The 20,231-nt window shown below is 41.2% G+C and overlaps 1 protein-coding gene across 1 annotated transcript in view; it reads left to right on the top strand.

Annotated features, from left to right (window-relative positions):
* LOC145397001 (putative glutamate receptor) overlaps window positions 1-20,231 on the top strand; it is a 272,738-nt gene that overhangs the window by 92,074 nt on the left and 160,433 nt on the right. Inside the window, exons 7-8 of the mRNA XM_080270225.1 lie at window positions 8,089-8,246; window positions 14,885-15,036. Of these exons, the coding sequence (XP_080126351.1) occupies window positions 8,089-8,246; window positions 14,885-15,036 (310 nt within the window). The remainder of the gene's footprint in view (window positions 1-8,088; window positions 8,247-14,884; window positions 15,037-20,231) is intronic.

Here is a 20,231-nt window from a genome sequence, read left to right on the forward strand (position 1 = left end):
AGGGTGGGGTACTTAGCCCCTTTCTCTTCAATCTTCTCATGAATGGACTCCTCCGTCTTTTAGGTCCTATCCCTGATTCCTCTCTGATCCTAACCTATGCTGATGATATCTGCATCCACTCACCTTCTGCCGTCTCTCTCCAACGTCTCCTAGTTAAGTTCGGCCAGGCTGCATCTGCTTGTGGGTTGATTATCAACACTGCCAAAACCAAACTGTTTACACGATCCCTCACTCATAGGCTTGCTTCCACAACTATAACCCTCCGTGGCTCTCATCTTGAGGTAGTGCAGGATTATACATATCTCGGAATTCCCCTTTCTTCCCTCTTTAACCCCTCCCAGTATGTCTCCACTATCTGCATTCGCCTTCACCACAGACTTAAAATTAGCACGCTCACTTGTGACTCACATGGGATCAGTATCCCCGTCGTTCGATCATTTTACCTGTTATATATTCGCTCCCATCTTGATTATCATGCTATCCCTCTCTCCTTTGTCCCCCCAGCACAGCTCTGACCACTTGAAGTTTTACAAAATCGGGTGATGCGCCTCATTCTTCGCTGCCCCAGGTCTGCCAGAGTAGTTAACATGCTCCATGAACTCAAACTATGTCCCATCACCAATCACATTCATAGGCTTGGAGTCTGCTTTGCCACACAGTTCTGACCTAATTTCTGTCTCCTGCTTCATCCTTTTCCTCCTGACTGGTTAACATTCTCTCAGATTCCACTCACCTAGATCGGATCTGGGATACTCACGTACCAGGCCTGGCATTCTGACTAAAACGAACTCGTTCAGCACTCAACTGTCCTCTCCAGCTTTCTGGCCATGATCCTGCCAGCATCCATGCTGATCTTGTCACTCCCATCCCTACTGACCCTTTGCCCCCTACCTGGACACGTAAGACTCCTGCTGTGCAGTACACACCTTCTGCCACTGCTTCTGACTGCTTACCCATCCCCACACATCTTTCCATCACTGAAACCCTTCTCTCCGTAGCCTGTAGCTACCCTTCCCCTCATGTTCATGTCTACACTGACGGTTCTGTCCTTGCTTACGGCCGGGCGGGAGCAGCTTGCATTGCCTTTACTAACTCTGCATCCCCCATCTTCTTCTCCCACTGCCATCCCAACTGGGCCAGCAGTACCCAGGATGAACTATCTGCTATACGCTCTGCCTTTGACTTCCTTATCTCTCATCACCTACCAGGTCTAATCATCAGTGATTTCCAAGCTGCTCTTGCCTTACTTCACAACCCCCCCCCCATGCCCCTCTCCTCTCTTCGCCTCCCTCTACTCTCGCCTTCATCAGGCTCATGTTCTTGGTCTCGGGGTTTCTTTTATTTGGATCCCAGCTCATGTTGGTCGCATCCAGCATGACCAGGCATATCGCCTGGCCCAAGCTGCCTGCACTCTCCCCCTAGCTGCCATCCGCCTCTCTGTGTCCACAACAATTGTCAGGAGAATCCCTCTTGAGGAGTCTAGGGAGGACCTAGCCCTGCTTACCGATGCTGAACGTCCCACTAGTGTCACCATCCAGCACTATGACACCTACTGTGGCATGAGACACACCTATGACAAGCACCTCACCCACACATGCCGCTGTGATGTGGCCATCACCTTCATTTGCCTGGGATATCGCTCCCCAGGGGAAATCACTGGACGACTGAACGCCAACAGGCCATGTAAACTGTGTCACAATCCAATGGATGAAGCATTATCACATCATATCGTTACCTGCCCAGTTATTGTCCCCTTCAGACCCCCTGGACTCTAGTTTTCTGCTCTGTGTACCTACTTCATCATACATCTTGATGTACTTGAAGACATTCTCACCCTTCACCCCACCTTCCTTTCATTGTAATGTGCTGACACTAGGACAATGATTGGGCATTTAGGTGTGTGTGTGTGTGTGTGTGTGTGTGTGTGTGTGTGTGTGTGTGTGTGTGTGTGTGTGTGTGTGTGTGTGTGTGTGTGTGCGTGTGTGTGTGTGTTGTCCACGCACATGTGCACACATCAGGTGCATGTGCATGTTGTGTCCTTATGCTGGGATTTTGAATCAAGAGGTTATGTTATGATGCATATCGTTTTTTTTTTTCTCTATCTACCCACCTGTGTATGTGACTATGTATATGTATCTACTTAGGGTGTATATGTTTATGTATATGTATATATAAAGAGGGAGGCGGTGGCTGAATCGGTAGAGAGGCGGCCTGCAGTCCTAATGGACCCAGGTTCGAATCTCGGCTGGGGCAGGGAACTGTTTAAGGATTTGAATTTCATAAAGAGCAGACTTTTCTGATCTACCAGATGACCCGCCAACATGTCATAAAAATACCCCCGCTAATACCAGTACACCAGTCCTGTATGAGACAGCCCTAGCATGTATTCAATATGGATGGTGGGTGTTAGCGCCGAAGTGGTGACATGTGGAGGTGTAGGACTCCACCCTAATGAGAAGAGCTGTATGTGGGGAGCCTCCCCACATATGAGAGTTGTACTCTACACAGGGGAGGATAAAACCCCTGTATAGAGTCAACAACTGTGCAGGGGTAAAGAAGAAAAAGAGTCGTCTTAACACACCTAATCTCTTGGAAGTAGATTTTACAAGAGATGTAATATGATCTTTCAAAGATAAGTCCCAAGTAAATGAAACCACAAGCATGTTCAACGATGATGCAGGATTAAGCTGAATATTATTAAAAATTAGAGGGTATACCTGTGGAAGATTTTGTCAGGTTGATAGGTGTAAGAACTGAGTCTTAGATGCATTAAAAACAACCAGATTATTTTTAACCCAGTCAGAAATACGAGCCAAGTCAGACATTAGGTGTGCCATAGCCTCATCCCTTGTTTGTTGAAGTAACTGCTGAGATAGGCATTGCGGGAACCGAATGGAAAGATGCAAGGTGGATCATCAGCTTATGAGTGGAAAGGGTTAGATGTACAGCTTGGAAGGTCATTGAAGAATAAAAGGAAGAGAGTTGGTGATAGGACAGAGCCCTTAGGAACACCACTGTTGATAGATCAAGGAGAAGAACGATGGCCGTCTACAACAGTGGCTATAGAACGACCAGAAAGGAAGCTAGCGATGAAGGCGCAGACACAAGGATAGAAACCGTAAGAGGGCAGTTTGGAAATTAAAGATTTCTGCCAGACTCCACCCAAAGCCTTTGAGATGTCAAGTGCAATGGCAAAGCTTTCGCCAAAGTCCCAAAAGGAGGATGACCAAGAGTCTGAAAGGTAGGTGAGAAGATCGCCGGTGGAGCGTCCCTGACGGAACCTGTACTGACGATCAGAAAGAAGGTTGTGATAGGAAAGATGCCTTAAAATTTTTCTATTAAGAATTGACTCAAAAACTTTTGAAATACAGGATGTTAAAGCAATTGGACGATAGTTAGAGGGTTGGGAATGGTCACCCTTCTTAGGGACTGGGTGAATGAGAGCAAACTTCCAGCAAGAAGGAAAGGTACAAGTTGACAAAGGCGAAAGAGTTTACCTAGGCAGAGTGTAAGCACAGAGGCACAGTTCTTGAGAACAACAGGAGGGACTCCATCAGACCCATATGCCTTGTTAGTATTGAGGCCAGTGATGGCAGAAAAAACATCAGCTGAAGAAATTTTAATGTTAGCAATGAGGAAGTCAGAGGGGGGAAGTGATGGAAGAACATCACCAGAATCGTCTTAGGTGGAATTAGAGGAGAAAGTCTGAACGAAGAGATCTGCTTTATCAGTAGAAGAAATAGCTACAGAACCATCAGAGTAGAAAAGGGGTGGTAAGGATGATGAGGTAAAAGTTGTTAGAAAGGTTTTTGGCAAGGTGCCAGAAGAAGCAGGAAGAATTCGAGTTGGAGAGTTGAGAGCATATAGTATGGATGAAATTATTTTTAGCAGAGCGAAGAACAGACTTAGCATGATTCGGGGCAGAAACGTAAAGATGATGTGATTCAGAGGTGGGTTGGCTCTGGTACCTTTTGTAGGCCCTCTCCTTGTTGCGGACAGCATTAGAACAAGCGTGATTAAATCAAGGCTTTCTTGCGTTAGACAAAGGATACGAGAAAGGAATGTATGCTTCCATGCCCAAAAGAATTACCTCCGTAATGCATAAGGCACACTCAGATGGCTCCTGGCCATGGAAGCAATAATCATTCCAGGGAAAATCAAGGAAGTACTGCCTGAGGACCTAACAATCCACAGCTCCAAAGTGCCTCAGATGACGTTTCTTTGAAGGGTCCACAGGCTGTACCGGAGTGATAGGACAAGTTAAGGTGATAAGGTTGTGATCGGAGGAGCCCAACAGAGAGAAAAGATTAACAGTGTAAGCAGAAGGATTAGTTGTGAGGAAGAGGTCAAGTATGTTGGAGCTCTCTCCAGGGCGGTCTGGGATATGGGTAGGGTGCTGTACAAGCTGCTCTAGGTCATTAAGGATAGAAAGGATGTAGGCTAGCCCACCATGTGGATCAGTGAAAGGAGAGGAGATCCAAAGGTGGTGGTGAACATTGAAATCTCCTAAAATGGAGATTTCAGTGAATGGAGAAATGGATAGAATGTGTTCCATCAAAGAAGTAAGAGAGTCGAAGAATTTTTGATAGTCAGTAGAATTAGGAGATAAGTAAACAGCACAGATATATTTAGTCTGAGAATGACAAGAAAACCGAAGCCAGAGTGTAGAGAATTCAGAAGAATCGAGTTCTGGAACACGAGAGCAAGATAAGTCGTTGCGTATATGTACACAACATCCACCTTTGGCTTTGAAATGAGTATAGAGAATGTAGGAGAATACAGAAAAGGGTTTGCTGTCAGTTGCCTCAGACAACTGAGTCTCAGTTAGAAAGAAAAGGTGAGGTTAATAGGAGGAGAGGTGGTGCTCAACAGAATGAAAGTTATTAAAGGAAAGGCCGCGAATGTTGCAAAAATGAAGAAGAAGCGAGTCAGACAATGGTTCCAGGCAGCTCAAGTCGTCACCGAAAGAGGGGCGGAAGGTTGGAGCATTTATGGTCCCCCCTCTCCCCGTGGACTCTGAGGCTGAGTGTTGCATAGCCATGATTTTTTCTGAATTTTGGAAATGGAAATGTAGTGTGTACTGTGCATGTAGTTTGGTGTAGATAGAGAAGTTTGTATTTTTGTGTTACTGAGACACTGAAAAAGTTCAGCAAAGGGGGATGGTCAGGAACTAGTCCTGAGGGCTGATGAAACGGGAGCTCCAGCTCTCGCCGTCATCAGGTTTCCATCCACCTCGGGAGTACTGCCCTGCTCGACTGATGATCCAGTCTACTCCTCACAACATGTGCATGAATATATACATATATGTATAGATATCGTCGTATATGTATGTGTGCATATGTGCCTCTCTCTGCATATGTATGTACATATGTGTGGCTCTATGTACCGCTTCACTCATATCAAAACATTTAATGATAATTACGGTGCAAACTTTGTACCATGTATGTATCATTGTATGCCTTTGTTCATTTTTGTGCTTGTAATGATAATTCATTTTGTACCTTCTATGCCCTGTGATACGGATTTTGTTTTCCTCATGCGCCTCTCCCTGCTTGGCCTTCAGGGACAGTGTTCCCCAGAGTGTTAGGGCTTGTACTGAATGGTAAATAAAGAACCTAAATACTCGTAAAAAAAAAAAAAAAAAAAAATGAAAGGAAATTATGAGAAAAATACACCAGTCATATAACTTACTGTTGATTGATTATATCCCAGATATAACTGCGCTAACTAGGGTTCAGTGATGGGTAACATTCTGTCACTCCTGTTGTTCAATATTGGTAAAAAAAAAACAAAAAATCGAGGTTACACAGCCAGAATCAATTACGATTTTATCTTTCAGTTCTACAAATATACCTGAAAGGAATCCAGTCCCCTGATGGGAAGTACAATACCCAATCATTTTTTTCATGATTACACAAATGTTTTAGCAATCATAATTTATTCTTGATATAATCAAGATACTATTGACAAAATATAACTCACCATAAAATGCAGGAATGGGGGCTTGAAAAGAAACAGAATTCTGGCCATGAGCAAAGCACAAAACATTTCGTCATTTTGTTCTGGTGTGTGACAGAAAGCTGCCAAAGCTGCATGATTCACAATCGTGTTGGTTGTTGGATGGGAACTGAAGGTCCCTCCAGGTCTCTATGACCTCCAGCTATTACATGTCCTTCCCTATGGTTAGTCACAAAAGGTGGGAACCTGAAATCCCGACAGGGCTACAATGGATAAGGTATGAAATTTTGGCATCATAAACAAGTCTGTGACCTTTAAAGGTAGTTCAAGGTCATTCATATTTGGAACATGTACTTAGATTACCCAAGGTAGTTTGTGTAATATAAAGAAGAACTGAAGACAAAGGTGTGAAAGAATGCATGTGTTCATTTTACATTTGCCTCCATAACTGGCTAACTGTATGCTTAACTGTACCCATATTCCTTTAAGATAATAAGAGGGGCGACAGCTAAATTTCTTTAAAGTTACAGCTTTACAGCTTTTGTGGTTTTCTCTAAAACGTGTGACAGAGAAAACACTGAGCAGATTTGAACTCTGTACTTTCCACTAAGGTAAATGGCAAAATATTCAGCCAAAATTCTCAGAAAACTTTTTTATCGTAGGATTTTCAACCAAATAGTACTGTTTATGCACGCAACAGTACTATTAAGCTCACTAAATTACCGGCACTGAATTGTTCATGAATAGCCATGATTTTTTTATTGACTCGTGTTATAGTGATACTTCATTATATAATTAATTATTTCTTCGTAAAATTAATGCACTGACTTGGCAGAGAGCTATTTTTCTTTTCATTAGGGGCTGGTTTTCCTACCACATTCAAAACCCAGTTAGTTTTAAAAACGTGTGCTGATTGGCTGTGATCACTGTGTCCAAATGCGTGCTTTAATCTGAAGTTTAAGTCCCAGATTACTCAATCTCGTATTATCTGTGGTATAATCCAGCGACTTGAACATGGCTAAACCCTAGGCTACATTCCGGTATCGAATAATCCACAATCGGCTTGGTTTGAACCAGCCACAAACCCGTCATCTTAAATTAGTGCCTAAGAGTCACCATTATCCCCCTCATACTGGAGAAAATTCTACCATCACAAAATAATCTGTTTAACGCCCGATTTTATTTAACTGGGAGTACATCATAGGAATTTCTGAGTTGATATTTTCACCATTGACCTTTTCAAGATCGGTACAACAATTTTTTTTTTTTCCAGCTAACATCGTACGTCTTCATTCAGCTTAAACTCAGGATCCTGAGAGTGCTGAATCACTGGTTACTGAATGGAAGCTGGAAACGTTTAATGAAGCTGGTTGGGAATGGAGTTAAACAGATAGGCTAGAGATTACCTGCTAAATAATTTCAGTATCTTACAATTCCCCTCAGCAACAGCATCGTCTGGTGTAAGCTGGAACAAAATTCAACAGCTGTATCCACCGTGAGAAAATTAATGGTGACGGTATTAACACTCAGGCTTCTACAGCTCACTCTCAGCTGCAGGACATGATGTGGCACTCGCTCAAATAAAACACTAGTTTTGTCTTGATTATGCTAAGGTTAATGGTGACATTAAAATCTCTCAGGCTTACACACTTATCAGATGAATAAATTTGATTTACTTTACCTTCAGTACAATAATAAAGCTCTTTTGAATATGAAAGGGTTCAACTTCCAACAGAGAGAGGCTTGTAGAATTAGCTGGAGAAATAGAAAAGCAAATGTGGAAGTGAAGGAGCATTTTGGTGTTGATGTAGATGTGCAACAAAACATTAGAAGAAATATTTTAAAATGACTTGGTCATGTGAAGAGGATAGTGAATAAGAGAATGGCTGGGAGAATGAATATGAGTGAGATGGAGGGGGGGGGGAGAGGGAGACCGAGGATGAGATGAGAGGTTGGGGTAGAAAGGTTCAAGAGGGAGGGGTGTGTGAGCTCGAGAGAAGTCAGCCTGCTGCCATAGGACATGGTGACATAGAGGTGAATTGTCTGTGATCAAACCTTTCGAGATGATGACATCTGGCGAGGAATGGAGAGAGATAAGAGAGAAGTGCTTAAATCTACTAACTATTTTAGGTGAACTATGGGGTGAGCGGTTACCGAATGGGAGTTGGAATGGTCTTGTGGGGATGCTTGGCAAGGACGAAGCGGACCTAGGCATTGGCAACTTATTTATCACCAGTCTCTTGGGCCGCAGGGATTTCCAACATTTTAGTGACCCCTTCGATCAGAGTGTGAGTATATTATTGTAATCTCTCTCTCTCTCTCTCTCTCTCTCTCTCTGTATATATATATATATATATATATATATATATATATATATATAGATATAGATAGATAGATAGATAGATAGATAGATATATATATTGCCGGACGCCTCAATCCCGTTTGGGGTGGTCACAAACAAATCGCCTCCAAGTCGCCCTGTCCCCCGCCATTACACTGCCCTGCTCCCACCTCACACTCCCCTCTCTCATATACCTCTCCACCCCATCCCTCCATCTCATCCTCGGCCTCCCCCTCCCTCTTCCTCCCTCCACCTCACTCACATACATTTTCTTCGTCAGTCTTTCATCCTCCATCCTCTCCACATGGCCAAACCACCTCAGTATGTTCCTCATAACACTTCCTATCACATCCACATCCACACCACAACGCTCCTTTATATCCTCATTCTTCAGCCTGTCTCTCCATGTGACTCCACAGGCTCCTCTTAAATAACTCATTTCCACTGCTCTCACTCTTGACTTGTGTCCTTCCAACAACGTCCAAGCTTCACTTCCATACGTTAGAGTTGGTATCACAATAGTGTCATGTAGTAACTTTTTCACTTCCATGCTCACTTCCCTGTTTCTTATCACTGCTTTCAAAGAACCAGCAACCTTTCTTCCCTGCTGTACCCTTTCAAGCACTTCACCCTCCAAACCTCCATCCTTACTCATCACACTACCCAAGTACTTAAACATACTCACATTTTCCAATTCCTCACCATCCAACCTCGCTGTACATTCACTGACTTCACCTCTCTCAAAGACCATCACTTTACTCTTCCCTACATTCACCTTTAGATTCCGTTTCTTACCCACTCTCCCAAACTCATCCACCAAGCCTTGCAGCTCCCCTTCGTCTTCACTCAACAACACAGTATCATCTGCAAACAACAGTACAGGGAGTTTCCAAACACTATCCTCTCTCACCAGGGCCACTCCAACATCCACTACCCTACCTTGTACCTCTTTTATTACCCCATCCATGTACAGATTGAACAACCATGGAGACATGACACATCCCTGTTTCAACCCAACTTTCAAAGAGAAAAATTCACTTAGTTCATCATCCACACGCACTGCAGCCTTCGCACAATCGTACATACTCTTCACAGCATTCAACAACTTCCCATCTACTCCATATATTCTTAACTCTTTCCACAATCCTAGTCTATCCACCCTGTCATATGCTTTCTCCAAATCCATGAATGCCACATACAACTTCTTTCCCTTCTCTAGAAACTTTTCCTCTAAAGTTCTAGGAATGAATATCTGATCTACACAACCTCTTCCCTTCTTAAAGCCTCCCTGTTCTTCTCTAACTAATTTCTCTGTTCTTTCTCTAACTCTGTCAATAAGTATCCTACCATACACTTTTCCTATTATACTAAGAAGACAAATGCCCCTATGATTACCACACACTTCTTTTTCCCCTTTTCCTTTGTACAAGGGAATAATTATACCTGACTTCCAATCCTCCGGGACTCTACCTTCCTCCCAGGCCAATCTGCACATCTTGCACATCCATTCTACTACTATCTCTCCCCCATGCTTCAGCATTTCACCACACACTCCATCAATTCCTGGGGCTTTCCCCGATTTAACTTTCTTCATTGCTTCCACAACTTCTATCCTACTGATTTCTTCCTGTCTTCTCACCTCCCTCCTTCTTCCAGCCATTCCCCAGCCACTTATACTCGCATTACTTTCATCCTCTATGTTCAACAATTCCTTAAAGTGTTCTCTCCATCTGCTCACTTTTTCTCCCTTCTCCACTAGTAATCTACCATTTTTATCTTTCACTCCCCTGCTAACTTCACTTCCACCCTGTCTTACTCTTTTCACCTCTTTCCAGAACATTTTCTTACAGTCCCTCCACTTTACACTCAAATTCCTTTCTAATTCCTCATCCACTCTCTTCTTCCTCTCTCTTACTAATCTTTTCACCTCTCTCTTTCTTTCTACATATAACTCTCTCTTCCGCCTCTCAACTTCTTCCACGCCCCTGTTTCTCATCCATTCATTGTATGCTTTCTTCTTTTGTGCCACAGCCTGTCTCACCTCTTCAGTCCACCACTCTGTTCCTTGCACCCCCCTCCGTCTTCTCTTCCTTCCACACACCACATCACATGCTGCACATATTTCTTCTGTAAATATCCTACACACACCTTCCACGTCTCCCATCTGCAACCAATTCATATTTGCCCAATCGTTCCTCCACTTCTCTCTTATACTCTGCCTTTTTCTCATCCTCTTGTAACCTTTCCCCTCTCCTTGCAACTACTCCTTCCTCTCGTCTTTCCCTTCTTCTATTCCTCCATCTTATTTGAATCCTAATATATATATATATATATATATATATATATATATATATATATATATATATATATATATATATATATATATATACTAAACATGGCACACTTCACCTTCAGTATTAGGGATTTAGAGAAAGAAGGCTTTGTTTGGAAAAGCAAGAATTTTATATGCAGTAAGCTTTTGTAACATGTACGTTATCTACAGTATACTGGATACTTACATTTCCTTTTCTCTACATAGTCACTATTTCTTACTCCAGCGGACTGGCAAGCGAAATTATCTTTTTCCCCGGTTCTACTTCGGTACTGTGTTGTTCATTGTTTTACATAAAGTTTCCATATTAGAGCTGCTTACCATTAGTCAACCGGCCTAATACTGTTATTTGCACTTCTTTTTTTTTTCCTTGTGAAAGAAGGAGAAAGCAACATTATTCTTTTACATTGCCACTCAGCTATCGTATGCAATGGTTTGCACAAAATAAGTTTGAAATATTTACAACCAGGTCCCAAATCACCATTATGCGGCTTACCCCAGTTGCTTGGCCTCTTATCAGTTGTAGAGCAGGCTGACAATTAGTTATCCCTCCGACCACTGTAAACCACTTCATTCCAGTTTGTTGTGCTCCATACACGCCTCTGGGCTTCTTGGATGCTTAGACTTCTCGCACTTCCTTCCCTACCAATTTGTTTCTGTATACAAGACAGTAATAATCATCTTAGTGTATTATATTTATGCAAACTATATTGGCATCAAGAATGATCTAAATGGCACAGTTATATAAGAGTTTATTATAAAAACTTATTTGTTGTGGAAAAGGTGCTGGATGTCTGCTTTCTTTAAGAAAATACGACCTTGTCCCCTTTACTACATCGACGTCATTTTTGTATTCTTGCTGCTGCCAGGTGATTTAACTCAACTTCGTGGGTGTTTCGAACAGTAAGGGTTAGTTATACCCTTTGTTAACCTCGCCACTAAAAGAGGTTTCCTCAAAGCTAATCAGGAAGTGGTGCCAAGGCCCGGCAGTCATTTTAATTCTGACGTAAAAACACAACAGGATATCTAGTCAAAGATGTCATATATCGGTTTTGGTGTATATCGGGTTAAAATTGACGATTGTATGCCCATCTGAAATTTTAGACCCGATCCACCTAAAACTGACCCCTCTACAGCTACGTGAGGGTGACCTCCTTGATGTAATGAGTCATGTTATAGGAAGCTGATTTGAAAGACGCACATTTAGGTTTTGGTTTTATGTCGATATGACGAATTTGAAAGGAGTTATGGCGAAAAAACTAATTTTTACCCATCGCCTTTATTTATTTTATTTATTTTACATTTCTTTGGCCTACAACGTCGGCCCTGGCCCAGTTTGGCCCAAAATTTAATCAAGTGGTCAGAGGGTCATAGTTCATTATCCCTGTAATTTTATTTATAATCGCATCATTAGTTTTCGTGCAAAGTTATTAACAGACAGACTGTGACAGACAGACACACAAACATACAGGTAAACCGAGTGAAAACAATATCCGTACCCGAGCCCCTCCGTGGCGGGGACGGGTTATGAAACAAGAAGTTGGGCCAAGCACAGCAAACTCGCCCCCATGAGTCATTTTAGTGCTGATGTTTAAACACAACAGGATATCTAGTCAAAGATGTCGCATCAAATTTGGAGTAAATCGGGTGAAAATTGGCGATTTTATGTCCATTTGAAATTTTAGGCCTTACCCACCTGTCATGACCCCCCCCCTACCGCCAAGTGGGTGATGACCCCCCCCCATGTAATGAGGCATGCTATAGGATGCAGGTTTGAAAGATGCACCTGTAGGTTTTGGTTTCATGTCGATATGACGAATTTGAAAGGAGTTATGGCGAAAAAACTCTTTTTACACTACATTTTTGGGGGCCTACAGCCTCCGCCCTGGCCCAATTTGGCCCAAAATTTTGTCAGGTGACCATGTCATAGCCCATCATCCCTGTAATTTTAGTCAAAATCGCTCCAGTATCTTTCGCGTAAAGTTGTTAACAGACAAACGAACAAACAAACAGATAAACAGAGTGAAAACAATACCCGTCCCCGAGCCACTCCGAGGCGGGGACGGGTAATAATCTACGGATAGACGAAGTGAAATGAACGTCACAGCATTATAAACGTCAGCGTCTTGGTATAGGTTGCCACACTTGATTTTATTCTCGGGATCTTCCGACGACTTAATGAAAAATAGGATGTATGTATTGTCACGAGGCAGTTAATGGAGGCCGGGTATATCTAATCTTTCAAACAGAACATTTTATCTTAAACTGAATAAAACAAAAAAGTAAATATATATATATATATATATATATATATATATATATATATATATATATATATATATATATATATATATATATATATATATATATATATATACATATAAGGCCATCTGTGTGACGCAGTTACCACTTTTAGTATGGAGAAGTCATTTCTATAATTTTTTGCTCTTGACAGTTTTACTCAGCTCAAGAGAACACTTTGGTAGTAAGGGAGTTACTGAAGGTTACATTTGAACCACCCCTATTTGGAAGTCTCTCGTAAGATTTGTACTATCTTAAAAATGCACATACACACACACACACACACACACACACACACACACACACACACACACACACACACACACACACACACACCGCTCGCTGGTGCAGTGGTAACGTTCTCGCTTGCCAACTGGTGGACGGGAGTTCGCGCCTCGCTCAGGTTGCGAAAAGTTTCACTGACGAAGTGGGTGGTTACTGTCCCCCTTGAGCAAGGGGACGGGTGTGTGCGTGTGTGAAGGTCACAGCCTTGCCCTTAGATCGGACTATATGAGCTCTCAGCTCCCTTCCGGGAGGGTAAAAGCTGACGATCACGATCATCAAGTGATCCTGACCGACCCGGTGAATTACACACACACACAGTAAGAGTAAACTCTGTTGCCGGAGAGGGATGCCATCACGTGTTGGCACCAATAATACCGAGTGACTCTGCGAACCGGCATTACAAACAGCCTTTAGCTCACTTCCCATCTCCCAGTGGTGGACGGCAGGAGTAAGGCAATTTCAGCCTGAATTCACTTTCTACACGTCTTGATGAGCCTGGTACAGTCAAATACACAAGTTGTGTCCCAGTTTTGTCCGAAGATTAAGTGTGACATAAAACATTTTGATGGCTTTACTATAGTTCCATATTCGTGGTTGGCTAGCCATACTTCAAGTTTCATACCTGCTGCTGATGGGATGACGGCACATGTAGATGCAGGAAATTCCGAAGCCTTAACATCGTCTTGCAGGAATTACTGAGTCTGAATTTCTTATGTGAGACGAAATGCAAACGGTCAGGTGATGTTTGCCTGGCCATTTTATGTTACACCTTATCACAAAAAGCCAAGAAGACCTACTATACCTTGGTACGGAAAGGTCAAACAACATACATCCAACTACTAGGAACAAGATATGCGGCATGATCTCCTTTTATTTATGGGAAGCGAATCGTGAAGAGATAGTTCAAACATTTGGTATAAGCAGAACCGTAGAAGATCGATTAAGGCGAATTTGGGAGGAGGGCATAACGGAGAACCATCACCGTTCAAGTCGTCCTCTTGTTACCACACGAGTGCAAGACAACACTCGAAGCAGCACCAGAAACTGAGCTTAATGGCGTTAAGAAACGAACTGTACCCAGAAAGCACACGAACAGTTGTGCATAGACTTATGTCGTCAGGTTTATGTGTTCAAACTAGTCTGTGGGATTCATTTCGCCCCTCCCCCCCCCCAAAAAAAAAAAATGTAATACAGCAACTCTGTCCTCATGTAACTCTGCCAAACAAAGACAATCCTAGCTCACAATTAGCAGCTTAATTAGCTTCTTTACAAGTTATATTAATAAAGCTGGAGAACTGCAGTCCGGACATTTATTCAGCTAATTGAATTGCAACATTGCCGACGTGGTAATAAAAAGAAAAAGATGAGAAACGCTTCATGTATAATAAATAGAAATGACAGTCAGAAAGACATAATATATAGATTGGTTTCACTTAGTTACCAAAAATATAACCTACTCGCATCCACAGGCTGGTCACCTGGAGCAAATAGAAACTCATGTCAGTGTTACCAACCATCCCTATGTCACAATGTAGAGCGCACCAAAACTTTAGTCTTTCAGTAGATGTTTTCATCAAATTTCAAGACACTGCTTGTTGTACAACAACAAAAACAACAACTAGATGGTGTATTTACCGTGACCTTTCTGTAAAATTATATTATTTCAGGTGAACTGTGTGATATTCAAGGTACCTCCGCCAGTGCCTCGCTGGCAGGCTCCTTTATGGCCCTTCACAGAACACACGTGGCTGGCGTTGGCGGTAGGACTCTTGCTCAGCGGTCCTGTTCTCTACTGCCTGGCTCGATACTCGGCTCAGAGGTAGTGTAGCTGGACAATATTTATAGAAAAGTATAATGTTTTCACATGAACTTTGCCTAAAATTTTCACCTCTCCATCCTGAGTACTGAGATATTACAATAAATTATCACTAGAATATAACACTAGTCAAAAAACGCTGTGGAAATTATGGTCACCAGTACCATTGTCTTGTTCTATCAATGCGCCACGTGAAGTAAGCTGTAGCAAGAAGAACATCTGGCCAAACTTAGGTAAACGAAATACAGTTTTCATTGCTCTTAATATCACTAACTACATAGGATGAATTTAATTTAATTTTGGTACTTCTTCAACTTAGAAATATCTCTCCTGCTGAAGTATTAACGCTTCATAGTGTATTAACATTCCAGGTCGAAATGGCCCTAACTAAATATTACTGACGGCCAACATATCCATTGGCATCCTGTAGTGTAAATTGTCATGATGAGTGATGAACAAACAAGAACATAGGATTCCAAAATATTTTTGATTATATGGTTCGACCCGTAAGTCCCTTTGGAATGCCTAAATAAACAAAAAAGCTGGCTGAGCGTATTGGCCTCAAGAAAAACTGTGCCAAGTTTGAAGTATACGAATAACATTTTGAAGAAATGGCACAAAAATCATAGATTTTGAAAAGAAAAATTAAAGAGCAAGGAAAAGGAAGAAGGAAGACGGAAAGAAAGACACTGAGGGAATACGGTAGCACCACACTAGGGTGTGGAGACCTTATAACAACCTGAAGGTAGCAAATTTCAAACATAATCTATGGCACCAGAATATATATATATATATATATATATATATATATATATATATATATTGTTACATAGCCTATGATTTCATCATCCTTTGTGTAATTTTAACGCACAGTATGCTGCATGTTTGATCACGAGCGTGTTCTGCCTCAGTCCCCCTCTTTTACCGTTATAGTAGAGTAAGTCGTTCTTTCTGTTGTCCAGAGCAGGATTGTCAACTCTTTGTCCCCATGGCTTCATTTGCGCGTCCTTCTTACAAGTTGTATCAAGCTCTGCCGGCCCCTATGTAATGAGCTCAGTCTCTACATTAATTGCCACTTAGATCTGCTCCTCATTTTGTTCACATCTCTGTCCTCCCCTGTAGTTATTATTGTGAGTGCTCAGGAAGTCTCCAACCATCTAGCAGCTGTGTGTAATTTGAGTATAACTGTTGTTGCGTTTTTTCTTGTACTGTGTAGCATAAGGTTAATTCTTAGGCCTAGTAAGGTTTTTGTAATTTATGTAGGATTCATTTTGTCAGCCAGTTTTAATATTTTTTATCTGTAATAATTTATCTTGCATTAACTGAGCATTACCCAGTGTATTTTCATATTATCAGGGCTGACTTAGGTAAATTTACTCTTGCTAATTTCATGTTAATAGAGGCTATTGCAGTTAACCATATATTTAACCTGTTTTTGCCATTACATTATCCTTATGAGTCCTGAATGTTTTGTTGTTAGTTTGAGCATTAAACTTTAACTTGTAATTTTACCTAACTCTTTTGTTTTGAACCTGCAACTTTACGGGACAGTAGTGACTCTTAGTAATCTCACTTAATGTGTACATTATCTTTCTCTGTTCCGTAACATAAATTTGGCGACCTCTTATCAGGATATTCAGGATATTGTCATAAGGATATTGCTTGATATTTTGTGACTGTGATTTATTCATGATGTCTACTATTACTACGCTTGATGAAGCCAAAGATTTTTTGTCAAAAGTGCAAACAGTGTGTGATGTAGAAAACAGAACAAAGAATGAACTTAAGCTTGTTGCTCAACAATTGGGAATTGCAGTTCACTCTCATCATTCTGAAGATCAAATTGTTGGCATGATTAATAAAAGCTTGTTTAATGTAACTCCTCCAGATGAGCAAACGCAGATTGAATTAGCTAAGTTACAGCTAGCCCTGCAGGAGGCTCGTGTTAAGGAGGCTGAATTTCAAGCAAATGCTAAGGAGGCTGAATCTCAGGCTCAGATTCAGGAGGCACAGATACAGGCTCAGGCACAAAATGAACTAGCTAGGATTCAGGCAGACCATGAGTATCGCATGAAACAATGTGGAACTGGATCATCTAGCTCTGATGATTTTGATGTGGCTAAAAATGTTAAACTTGTCCCTCCTTTTAATGAATTTGATTTAACAAAGTATTTTCAGTTGTTTGAGAGGGTAGCTACAGGTTTTAATTGGCCAAAAAAATATTGGCCAGTACTCCTTCAAACTATTCTCACCGGTAAAGCTCAAGTAACTTATGCATCTTTGCCTCAGGATCAATCCGATAATTATGATGTAGTTAAGAGCTTGATTCTTAAGGCCTATGAGCTTGTCCCTGAAGCTTATAGAGTAAAATTTAGGACAACTTACAAGCAAGATAAGCAATCCCATATTGAGTATGCAAAAATCAAAGAAGATCTGTCAGAGCGAGTGGAGTTCTCCTGTCACTCTAGTCCCTGAGCCAGGTGGGTCACAGCGGCTTTGCATTGACTACAGACGTGTTAATCAAATAACCAAAACAGACACTTACCCTCTCCCTCGCGTGGAAGATTGCATAGACAAGATCGGAAAGGCTAGGTACATAAGTAAGTTTGATTTGTTAAAGGGATACTGGCAAGTACCTATGACTGAACGTGCTAGGGAGATCTCATGTTTTGTAACACTAGGAAAGACTTTTGCATGTTCGGTAATGCCAAATGGCATAAAGAATGCACCAGCCACATTTCAGAAGCTCATGAATGTTGTAACAGAGGGTTTGGCAGGGTGTGTCGTTTATATTGATGATGTATTAATCTTCAGTGACAACTGGAAAGATCACCTATGCCATGTCAGTAAATTTCTTGAGCGTTTAGTTCAGGCTAATCTTGTAGCTAATTTATCAAAGTGTGAGTTTGGTCAAGCTAAAGTTCAGTACCTTGGGTATGTAATTGGTGATGGACATGTTGCACCACCAGGAGCTAAGGTTCAGGTTATAAGTGATCTTCCCAGACCTAAAAGTAGGAAAGAGCTACAAAGATTTTTGGGAATGGTAGGTTATTACCGGAGATTTGTTCTTAACTTTTCAATTCTTGTATCACCACTTACAGACCTACTGAAAAAGGGAGTTAAATTTGTCTGGACCGATAACTGTGAATCCTCTTTCAACAAACTTAAAGCTATCCTATTAAGTCAGCCAGTGCTCGCTACTCCAAATTTTGCTAAGCCTTTTAAGATGGCTGTTGATGCAAGTGATACAGGAGCTGGGGCTGTTTTGCTGCAAAGAGGATGATCAGGGTATTGAACACCCTGTATCTTATTACAGTAAGAAGTTCACTCCACCTCAAAAGAACTACTCAACTATTGAGAAAGAGCTTTTGGCCTTGATTTTGGGTTTACAGCATTTTTCACTTTATTTGTGTTCTGGTTTTGACCCCATAGTTATTTATACCGATCATAACCCACTGATATTCCTTAGTAAGTTTAAAGATAAAAATCAGAGATTGACAAGATGGAGTCTACTTCTTCAGGAGTATTCATTAGACATACAACATGTCAAGGGGAAAGAAAATGTTATTGCAGATTGCTTATCTAGACTTTAGACAGATTGTTTTAGATTAATAAGAAATTTCCTTTGTAAATTTCTTTTTCTTTGTGGGGAGGTGTTACATAGCCTATGATTTCATCATCCTTTGTGTAATTTTAACGCACAGTATGCTGCATGTTTGATCACGAGCGTGTTCTGCCTCAGTCCCCCCCTTCTACCGTTATAGTAGAGTAAGTTGTTCTTTCTGTTGTTCAGAGCAGGATTGTCAACTCTTTGTCCCCATGGCTTCATTTGCGCGTCCTTCTTACAAGTTGTATCAAGCTCTGCCGGCCCCTATATAATGAGCTCAGTCTCTACATTAATTGCCACTTAGATCTGCTCCTCATTTTGTTCACATCTCTGTCCTCCCCTGTACAGTTATTATTGTGAGTGCTAAGGAAGTCTCCAACCATCTAGCAGCTGTGTAATTTGAGTATAACTGTTGTTGCATTTTTTCTTGTACTGTGTAGCGTAAGGTTAGTTCTTAGGCCTAGTAAGGTTTTTGTAATTTATGTAGGATTCATTTTGTCAGCCAGTTTTAATAATATTTTTTATCTGTAATAATTTATCTTGCATTAACTGAGCATTACCCAGTGTATTTTCATTTTATCAGGGCTGACTTAGGTAAATTTACTCTTGCTAATTTCATGTTAATAGAGGCTATTGCAGTTAACCATATATTTAACCTGTTTTTGCCATTACATTATCCTTATGAGTCCTGAATGTTTTGTTATTAGTTTGAGCATTAAACTTTAACTTGTAATTATACCTAACTCTTTTGTTTTGAACCTGGAACTTTCCGGGACAGTAGTGACTCTTAGTATTCTCACTTAATGTGTACATTATCTTTCTCTGTTCCGTAACAATATATATATATATATATATATATATATATATCTATATATATATATATATATATATATATATATATATATATATATATATATATATATATATCAGTCTATCTATCTATCTATATTCTGCATAGACAGATAGATAGATAGACAGATACATACATACATACATACATAGCAAGGTAGATTGACTGACAGATAGATAGGAACACACACACACACACACACACACATACACACACACACGCACATATAGATAGATAGATAGATAGATAGAGATACAGATATATATACAGTGTGTGTGTGTGTGTGTGTGTGTGTGTGTGTGTGTGTGTGTGTGTATGTGTGTGTGTGTGGATGGAGTGGTTGGTCAGTGGGGTGTGCCAGCTCAAGTAGATGGGAATGGTAGTGCTTTGGTGGACATCTGTGCTGGTAAAGGGTTGGCAATAGCTTACACCTACTTTCGCCAAAAGATGATCCACAGGTATACATGGAGAGTAATGAGGAGGATGGATGGTGAACTTGTTGAACGAAAGGCAGTGATAGACTATGTGTGTGTGGATGAGCGAATGAGAAGACAAGTGTTGGATGCAAGAGTGTGGAGAGGGTGGGGGAATTGAGTCTCGGACCATCACTTAGTGATGGCCAAGGTAAAGCTGCAAAGAAAATAGTTGAAGAGACGAAGGGGAAGACGGGAGGAAACAGCTCCTGTGAGAAGAGTGGAGAAGTTGCAAGATAGTAAGAAAATGGCAGAGTATAAGAGCACA

Source organism: Coenobita brevimanus, chromosome 40, assembly GCF_032717465.1.
Source record: "Coenobita brevimanus isolate Jiangsu-jjx chromosome 40, ASM3271746v2, whole genome shotgun sequence".
In the NCBI taxonomy this organism is placed as follows: Eukaryota; Metazoa; Arthropoda; class Malacostraca; order Decapoda; family Coenobitidae; genus Coenobita; species Coenobita brevimanus.